General features: G+C 37.9%; 1 protein-coding gene across 4 annotated transcripts; it reads right to left on the bottom strand.

Moving 5' to 3' along the window:
- Nucleotides 1-1,177: 1,177 nt before the first annotated feature.
- On the bottom strand, nucleotides 1,178-5,658 carry CrebB (Cyclic-AMP response element binding protein B). 4 transcript variants are annotated; one of them, XM_023391524.2, is made up of 8 exons: nucleotides 5,521-5,658; nucleotides 4,683-4,819; nucleotides 4,004-4,153; nucleotides 3,786-3,912; nucleotides 3,050-3,139; nucleotides 2,567-2,710; nucleotides 2,374-2,473; nucleotides 1,178-2,291 (listed from the first exon to the last, which is right to left on the bottom strand). In XM_023391524.2, the coding sequence occupies exons 2-8, from the start codon at nucleotides 4,791-4,793 to the stop codon at nucleotides 2,147-2,149; spliced, it is 867 nt and encodes a 288-aa protein (XP_023247292.1). In that variant the 5' UTR covers nucleotides 4,794-4,819; nucleotides 5,521-5,658; the 3' UTR covers nucleotides 1,178-2,146. The 4 variants fall into 4 exon arrangements, with proteins under 4 accessions (XP_023247292.1, XP_014216352.1, XP_014216353.1 ...); XM_014360866.3 differs by having other exon boundaries at nucleotides 2,374-2,443; XM_014360867.3 differs by lacking the exon at nucleotides 3,050-3,139.
- Nucleotides 5,659-8,982: the final 3,324 nt, after the last annotated feature.

Raw genomic sequence — 8,982 nt, 5'->3', positions numbered from 1 at the left:
ATAATATAGTTGACTTACCGACATACCGACCTGATGGTATATAATGTAGAGTGCAACCCACTATTACTTGCTGCCTTGCTGCCTGCTGGTGACGAAGACGATTGCGGAAAACACCCACGGTCACATATATATATAATATGTATATAAATATATATATTTAACCCAAACACAGAAATATATACTGTTTTCAACAGTTTTAGCTAGGTTATTGGGGTAGCCTACGATGGACGATGGACCCTCAGTTCGCCCCGTGACGCGCCTAATGGGGTGCCAACTAGGCAGCCTATAAGGGGGACCCTATTAACTAAGGTGGCAAACCCATTAAATTTCTGATCATCGCAGTCGATATGTATAAAAAAAAAATTTTTATGAGCTTACAAATCCTACGCGAGGGGGGGGAGGAGAGGAGACTTCATTGTGTAAAGTCAGTAAAAAGGCATGTATAATTAAATATTTTTGTTGAACAGCAAATAGTTTATTACTATTTCATATCACTTAAGTTTTATTGTGAATTCCATTACATTTAGTGTTATTCACTCTCTCCTTCTCTTTCTTTCGGTGTACAAAATTAGTTTTTATATTATTTATTTATTTTTTACTCTTTAGTGATATTTATTTCTCTTTCAGCTGAACTGAAAATAAATTTATATTTCATACGATTTGGTCTTCATTCTGTCGATTAGGAAAATGGATAAAACCTTTTTATCAATAGACTTACAAGCAATACTTTTTGAAGAAGGCCAATGATATGTAAAAATACATGTATATATCATATCTATTTACAATACTCAATACTCTAATTTATAAGCGCAGTAACCAAGATATACACATACTATACATATAATTACAAGTGAGATTTAATCAAACAGTTAAAGATCTCTTCTTTTTTGTTTTATAATATTCTTCAATAGAACCATGCCATTTTAATTTTTGGATATTACATTTCATTTTTAACGTTGATGCACCTTACAATGTAAAGTCGAACTCATTTTTTTTTTTTTAATAATTATTAACGTTACGACATAAACTTCATTAGTGCAGCCTACCTCAACATCAAGACTAACAATTTATTCAGTAGAAAATAGCGAATCAACATCTGGACATAACTTTTTGCACATTATTACTGGCGACACTCCGACACAAATGCATCCAATATATAGAACAAAAAAAACTCCAATTTATATGAAAATAATAAATAATTTATTCAAAACCATTGCAGATTAACCTACACCACAGTTTTTCGTGTTGCACTTCAGCTCAACAAAAAGATATCAACATCTTGATGTTTATTAACCGAAAATTATTTATATAGGTAAGTTTGATCTACCATAAAACGTTCAGTATTAATTAAGTCATTTAAAAATATTTTGTCCATAGATAGTTGTTTAGTTGACATACTATTAGATTTGTTACATTACGTATAACACATGTTTTCATATATATATATTTATACTCTCAAATCTGCAAGGCACTCCAAATTTATATTACATTTGTATTTTACAAATGTGTAACATTTGTTCCAGCATTCGTTAAACTGTTATTCCGAGTGCTGTTGCAATATTTTCAAAATACATCATAGTGACAAGATTTTCATCGATGCTCGTTACAATTATTAACACCGTTGTTTAATAACAACAAATAAATATCTGTCCCCAAGGTACACTGCTCTTCCAATATCAGCTTTTCCTCGACACTCGCAATAAAAAGTTTTAAATTACATTTATATGGCAGAGCAATAAAACTACACGATCCATGTCTCACATTTTAGTTTTAACATTTCATTCAGAGTAAAATTACTCGTCTATACATTATAAAAGAAAAAAATAAAACAAAAAATATATATCTATATATCTATATGATGTACTTCAATCTCGTGTGACTGTTATCTGTTTTGCGTGTAAAACTTTGGCTTCTCGCTTTAGTAACAGCAAGTTTCACAAGCCTTTGTAGTTGTACATAAATACAATATGTTACAAGAAACACTTATCTAGACGAGTGTATGCGTGTGCACGTACATCACCTTTCCCTTTTTGCCCAAGGACATCAATGACAATGTACATGAATCAGTGCAGCATCCTGTGCAACAGATACATGATTGTACAACGACTTTAATGTTTAAATGGTACTCCACCAATGAGTACCATCCTCAGTCGGCTTTTTGCTGATACAATTCTTTGAGCGACTTCAGTTCGTCGATTAGTGTTTGATTTCTATTTTCTAACACAGCTACACGGTTCTCCAAGCATTTGATGTACTCTTTCTTTTTTCTCCGGCACTCGCGGGCCGCCTCCCTGCAAATTTCGACAAATTGATTTTTCATTTCGTTTGAAAAGATCAAGTTAAACTTTTATTGTACAGTTTTTATGGATTTACCTGTTTTTGAGAAGCCTCATTTCGCGCTTTCTCGCTGCATCTTCGACCACAACACCATGCCCGGTGCTTGCTGAAATGTTATTGAAATTATATTTGCAGTCTATAAATGAGAGAAACAAAAAAATTTTTCAAGTTAGATTGGTTGAAAAACATGGGTTTGGAGATATAAAATTTACGAACAAATTGAACAAACCTGGTACAAAAAATTGAGCATCCTGACCCTGAGCGTATTGTACAATAGTACCACCAGCAGAAGTTGTGTTACTCATGCTTAGTGTGTGCAACCCCGGAACACCTTCTCCTTGAGTAGCTATTTGAATAGTTCCTGCGGGTATGACTAAAAGCATGCGATAATAACAAGTCAGAGAGTGTAGCAAGTGAGAAAAATGAATTTAAGCGATTTTTCTAAAGTTCCAAAGTTTTGTACAATCAAGTTTATAAATAATGGATTTTTACAGTGTTGGGCCCGAAAGCAATGATGCCACACCAAGCATGTACGTATATACATATACAATTTGAAATTTCGTAGTAAATGACTTGTGCAAAGGATAGGACAACTTTTTCAACTCGATAAAAACTGAGTACAGTCTCTTGGAATGAGGGTATGGTAAAGGCAGTAGGACAAACAACCACCAGAAATGCCAAGAGCTCTCGTATCAAGTAATAATAGACCAACCTGTTTGGTAATGGAGCGAATGGGAAGATACTTCACTGTCCACATTAGAATCACATTCAGAAGAGGATTCAAGGGGAGGCAAACGACCCTCTGTAACACCCAACCAATTCAACCACGTTTTATTGGCTAAGATCATTTCCAATTTTTGTACTACTTAATGAACTTTTTGAACAGATTTTTAACTAAATATTTAACAGTTTCAAGTAATATTTAAATAATCTATGTAAATTTGTCGCTTTTAAGATGTACCAATTTAATTGTTTGAGTTTCAAGTTGGGGAGAAAAAGGAGTTTTTGTGCAGTCAGGTCATACACAAATTTGTTAAAACATCTATGAAACACATAAACTTTAATGCAAAGTGATAACAATGAAAAAGTATGTAAAAATAGTTTTCAACTACTGATGATTGAAACGGCTGGTAATGTTATTCAAGGAATGAGGATATAAAAAGGGAAAAAAAAAACTGAAAGTTTTTGTTGTAAATAAAACCAATAAGATTGTTATACCAAGCTTGGCATGGCATCGTGTTCTTAGCAATAAATCCATTACCATGAACCAATCACCTGCTACGTTATTAACATAGGTAAGATAAGTTGAATGCATTTTATATTGACTGTATGAACTGACATGCACCACCATTGTGATATATTTTAATTGCAAACTTTGAGATTAATGTTGCAGTTGACTAGTAGTGAGTTATACTACATAAAACCAGGCAAAACCAAATATTACTCACCAGCTATTTCACCACCACCCAAGTCGTTTAGAATTTTCCTATAGGATGGTCTCCTCGACAAAAGATCCCTTCGTTTTTTTGGAGTTTCTTCATCAGAATAACTGTCATCACTGGCTGTTTCCACAACCTGGAGTAAGGGTTTTTAGAAAGACAAAAACAAAGATTAGATTTCTTGAGTAAACATCTCTCAGAAGCCAAAACAAACAGATAACACTCACCTGAAGGGCTTGGATGCTCCCTTGCGCTGTTTGTATCACTGAACTGGGTTTGCTGACGAGAATAATGTTTCCTTTGGAAAGAGCCACAGGTTGAACGTTTGCTGCCGTTTGAATGACTGACTGCTGGTTAGGTTGTATCACTGACTGTACCTAATAAACAAACGTATGTTTGTTAGCAGAAATGTATTAGGATAATGTCGTCACATTATTAAGCAAAAAGAATAAAACTGAAAAAACAAAGTGAGAATGGTCTAATCAAACAATGAAAAAATGCAGCACTGGGGCCTTGGTTAGAGAAAACGAGTTAAAATTCTGGTCAAAACCATACAGAAAACAGTAGTTCCAGCTGTTTGGCTCAAAGTCAGAGTTGCACAGGGACTGCAAAGATAATTAATAGGACAGAAGCGTCAAAAGAAATCGGACATAAGTATAAACTTGTTGAAGAGAGAAAAGGCCGTCCTGATGTGTATACATTGGCAAATAGAGGAGGGCAGCATGAATTGCACAATACTGGCAGAGACAACCAGTTGCTGCTGTTGAGTTTGAGAGAGTCAAAGAGGAGGAGGAGGAGGAGAGTGATGATGATAATAAGAAGGCTCTATATGCTAAAAAGCGAGAACAAGAAGCAAATAATAATTAAAGAGAGATAAGAGGAGAAAGAGAAAGAGTGAGTGCGTACCGAGGTGATGATAGGCGTGCCGTCGCCGCTCTGGGCCGCCCCAGCCGCCGATCCAGGCGCTGCCAGCGGGTCCACTGACGTAGATCCGTTCTCCTCGACCATGCTGTCCATAGCCCGGGGACCTCCACGAGCACCCCCTGCAAGCAGCGGCACGCATCACCGCGCGCACTCGTTACAAAAGACAGGCATGTGTCAAAAACAACCAACCCAAAATCAACCATATCAGTCAGCCAGGCAACCATAACAACAACAACATGACACATCACGGCACATCTTGGCACTTTTTATCATTATAGCAACTATTATAAGTGTTTTTATCTGGGCCCGTACATCGACACAAAGAAGTGCACCAGCAGCAGCAGTAGCAGCAGCAGAAGCAACTTTACCGCCCAAGTCTTGCCTCCAGAAGGAAGGAGCTTTACATAAGGAGCGAGCAAAACCAAGGCCCCTAAAAATAGGTGGCCGCGCGTCAATAAACAAGCTCTGTCTACTCGGTGCAAGCTACAGCACCAAGTCGTGGACGTAGCTAAGTACTGCTAATACTGCTTCTGCTGCTGGACTCTTGTTGGAATCCAGAAGAGGAAAAGCTGCAGACAACACATAACGGTAACTGGGCCGGGTTCATCGGTAAGTGGGCCGTAGAGTATTGGCAGTCAGGTCGACGATGACGCCTCGTCCTCATCCGGTTGGTGGAGCAAAGCTGCTTCAGAAGCGCGGCTGCTGCTGCTGATGATGCAGCAAGACAGAGAGAAACACACACGGGTACACACGGAGGACAGAAGATAGACGACACGAGAAGGGGCCGCCGCGGTGCAGCAACGACGACGACTTTACTTACCAGTTACGTATTTCTCGTCACCGAGCTTTGCTGCAATCGGAGTGGGCAAGCGGACAGGTACGTAGCAGCCACGTCAAAACTCCAGTGGCTTCGTCACTGGTGGAGCCCATACGACCTCCGGGCTGCGCGTCACCAACAAAATGGCCGACTGACCTCCCCCCTCGCGGTCCACCTCTCCTCCTCCTATCATGCTGCACACCCCCTCGCCCACCCCTTCTTATTGCCCGCACGTGCGCGAGACACGGAGTCGACGGAGAGGTTTTGCGCGGACACAGCTTTAAAAGCTTTAAAAGAGAGCTTGGACCCATGAGAGAGAGGCTGCGATCTATACGAAAACAGAGCACACGTGTGCGAGAGCGAGATAAGAGAACTGATATCTCTCTCTGCTGCTCTGACTAACCGTCGTCGTTGCGATTTTTTTATACTCTCCCCTCTTGCGTTTTAGGTAATAAAAAGGTTACTTTTATTGCAAGTACATGATTGTAAGAACTTGCTATCACGTGTAATTTTATCGAGTATAGAATAAAGTATAAGGTACTCTTGCGGAGAAGAAAGCAGAAAAGCGCGCGATGGGAGGAGCTTTCGAGGTAACAGATTTTTTATCGTTTTTAACGACTCAAAAATCAGTTTGATACGATTTTGGGTAAGTTCAACGTGTGGTACCTATATATATATTATTAAATTTATGATAGTTTACTTTGTGGATAAACGTGATTTATATACGTTGATATCGAGCCCAGCCCAGCCAGATCAAAGCGCCGTATAGGAACGCGGGTTTTGGCCATTTGGGATTCGAAACGCGAACCTAACTTGACGATCGCATACCGATCAACCGATTTCGATCGGATATATTATCAGTTTTTGGTGTCTACTAGATAAATTTGCGCACTTGCGTCAATCATTAAATATATATATATATTTATGTACAAGTACAGAAAGAGAGAGAAAATGTAGGGTGTTTTGGTCCTGTTCGGACTGCAATTATATAGCAATTAATTAGTACTGTAAGATAACGATTAATAACATGCACGACAGTAACATACGACGGTATGTATAATTATATAGTTACATTGAATTAATTTGTTATTCAGGTTGGACGTAAAATTTCTCTGCGTTGGGTAGTTTAAAACTCTTCCAATGACTAAATTAATCGATACCCCCTCAAACACGATGTACGATAAAAATGATTTTCGAGATATTTTTTTCATTTTAACGGCTATTTTCTTAGATATAATTTTCCAATGTACAACTCTTTTCATCACTTCCATTCGTTTTATTATTTCGCTGCCGCTCTTTGCGTTGTGTGTATATTGATACACGTATATAAAAATGGCACGGCCTCGAGTCTCTCTTTTCTGTTCAGGCTATTTTGCCGTGCGCCTCGGGCAACAAACAAAATGACGCGTCTCTGTCTGTACGATGTTTGTAAACGCGAGTATCTTTCATTCGATTTCGTTTTTTTTTTTTTTTTTTCCCTACCCGTACACGATTTTGTGTAATTTTTACAGTCACCCTTTTACCATCTCTCTGCGTGGGAGGGTGTTGATTGTAGACCTCGACTATGTATAGTAACTCCCTTACCTCATTTTCCATTACAAACCCTGCCCCAACTAATCCTTAGGATTATTCTGGACGCCTCTTTTCCACCCCCTTGTACACCCCGATCTTAGGTACAAGCCGCCCCACCCCCCCTTCCCATCCTTCCGTTGCAGGTCACCCTGATGTGCGGAGCCAGTTTCGAGACTCGAGAAGGAAATTCCACAGATTCATCTTTGGAGAAGTTGACCTACCCGGGACTCGGACCTCCGTCCCACTGGGGCAGTCCAATACTCAGTAGCCCCTATGCAACTCAAAGTTACGTTCGTTATTTTTGGTTTTGTTTACTTTTGGCAATTAAAACATATATTGATAATTGAAAGGGAATATCAACTGGTTCAGAGAGAAGTAAGCGTACGAGCTTGCGGGCAGCTTTTACCCTAAGAGTAAAGATGAAAAAAAAAAAAAAAAACTTTCCCTCTGTCGCGGTTATTGTAACGAATTTACCGAATGTAATTTTTTTATATCAAACGTTGAAAGTTGCACTCAAAGTCATGGGTGAGTGTGAGTGTTGTAAATGTTACGCGTCATTGGAAAAATAGGGAGAGAACAAAAATGTATAGATAAGGTAAAGTATAAAGCGCGTACAGCGTACAGCCTTCGATGTATTTGCTCTCTCTCTCTCTCTCTCTCTCTCTCTTAGGGAATAAAAAAAAAATCGAAGCTCAGTATACTATAGCTGCGAAATACGAGTTGTAAAGTAAGTAATACTTGTAAGAGCGAATGAGAGAGAGAAACTGCCGCTGACGTCATCGAGCGAATGACGTGAGTTTTGTATGTGGATGCGCGTCGCTCGATGTAGTGTGTGTATTACATGGAGCTTGTGTGTATGTACAAATACAAACCTACAAACCTACAAAGTGTGTTTGTAATAAGATACGTGATGTACATATATTATGTGATGTGTGATGTGTGAGAAATTCCATACGAAAGGGTCATCATCTTTTGTTTAACAAAATAATATGTTGGCTTTTGACAAAAATTTGGACAGTTTAGAAAGTAATAATATATTTTAATCACTGGTGTCCGGATATTCTGATTTAAATGCTCTGTTGATGCATATAATAAACGTGTACCATATTATCAGTCAGGTGTTTCTAATTTTCCACCCGTTTTCGCTAAGAAAAAATGTAGGTGTTAAGAAAAAATACGTCTTTGAAATTTCGTAAAAAAAAGTTTAAGCCTCCTTCTTGGGGTGACTGCGCGAGTTTTCGAATTCGTATGATATTTTTTGACTGACGTGTAAGAATTTTTAGTAGAATTTTATAGTTTTAAAGGGATGTAGAAAACAAAATATGAATTTTTGGTGCTTGATGTCACGTAAAATATACCCCATAAAAATTTTTATGAAATTTCGCGTATGCCCATACATAGGCTGTGATAGGTCATTCTCGCCGTTATTATCTGAGTCCACTCGTGCTGGTAATATATTTATACGTAAATATACACACAAACGCACATATCGTTGCCCCTTACGAAAAAAATTTTTGCTTCGACCTTCCGTGAAAAAAAAAAAAAAAAAATACGTTTCGAAATTCCCCATGAATATAAATAACATTCAAAATAGTCCACGAGAAAAAATATTTACATAACGGTTGTGTCGTCAGTAAAAATATTTTTTAAACATGATTTTAAATAGTTCAAGTAGGTTAATGTAAATGCTCATTTTTACGAAAAATATTATCTTTCTTGGAGTTTGCTTAAAGCAAAGAGTTCGAATTGTTCGAATCGCACTTTTTTCGCAAAGAGCAACGATATGTTGGCATTATCAATTATTTTTCGGATCGGATTTTTCCTAATTACTCCGTAGGCTGAAAATATGATTTTTACTCTACATTCAATTCTCAAATCGTACTCATATACCAC

This window comes from Copidosoma floridanum, unplaced genomic scaffold, assembly GCF_036245765.1.
Source record: "Copidosoma floridanum isolate Cflo_tuat_1 unplaced genomic scaffold, Cflo_Japanese_pri ptg000029l, whole genome shotgun sequence".
Taxonomy (NCBI): Eukaryota; Metazoa; Arthropoda; class Insecta; order Hymenoptera; family Encyrtidae; genus Copidosoma; species Copidosoma floridanum.
The sequence above is the reverse complement of the archived record's forward strand: the minus strand, read 5'-3'. Positions and strand labels throughout refer to the sequence as shown.

Bases quoted from the DNA above. Each gene is read 5' to 3' on its own strand.
- CrebB (XM_023391524.2), bottom strand. From the start codon at position 4,793: ATGGACAGCATGGTCGAGGAGAACGGATCTACGTCAGTGGACCCGCTG. The intron at 4,154-4,682 runs GTACGCACTCAC...TTTGTTTATTAG, and splicing joins GCACGCCTATCATCACCTCG to GTACAGTCAGTGATACAACC. The intron at 3,140-3,785 runs GTGAGTAATATT...TGGGTGTTACAG, and splicing joins GGGTGGTGGTGAAATAGCTG to AGGGTCGTTTGCCTCCCCTT.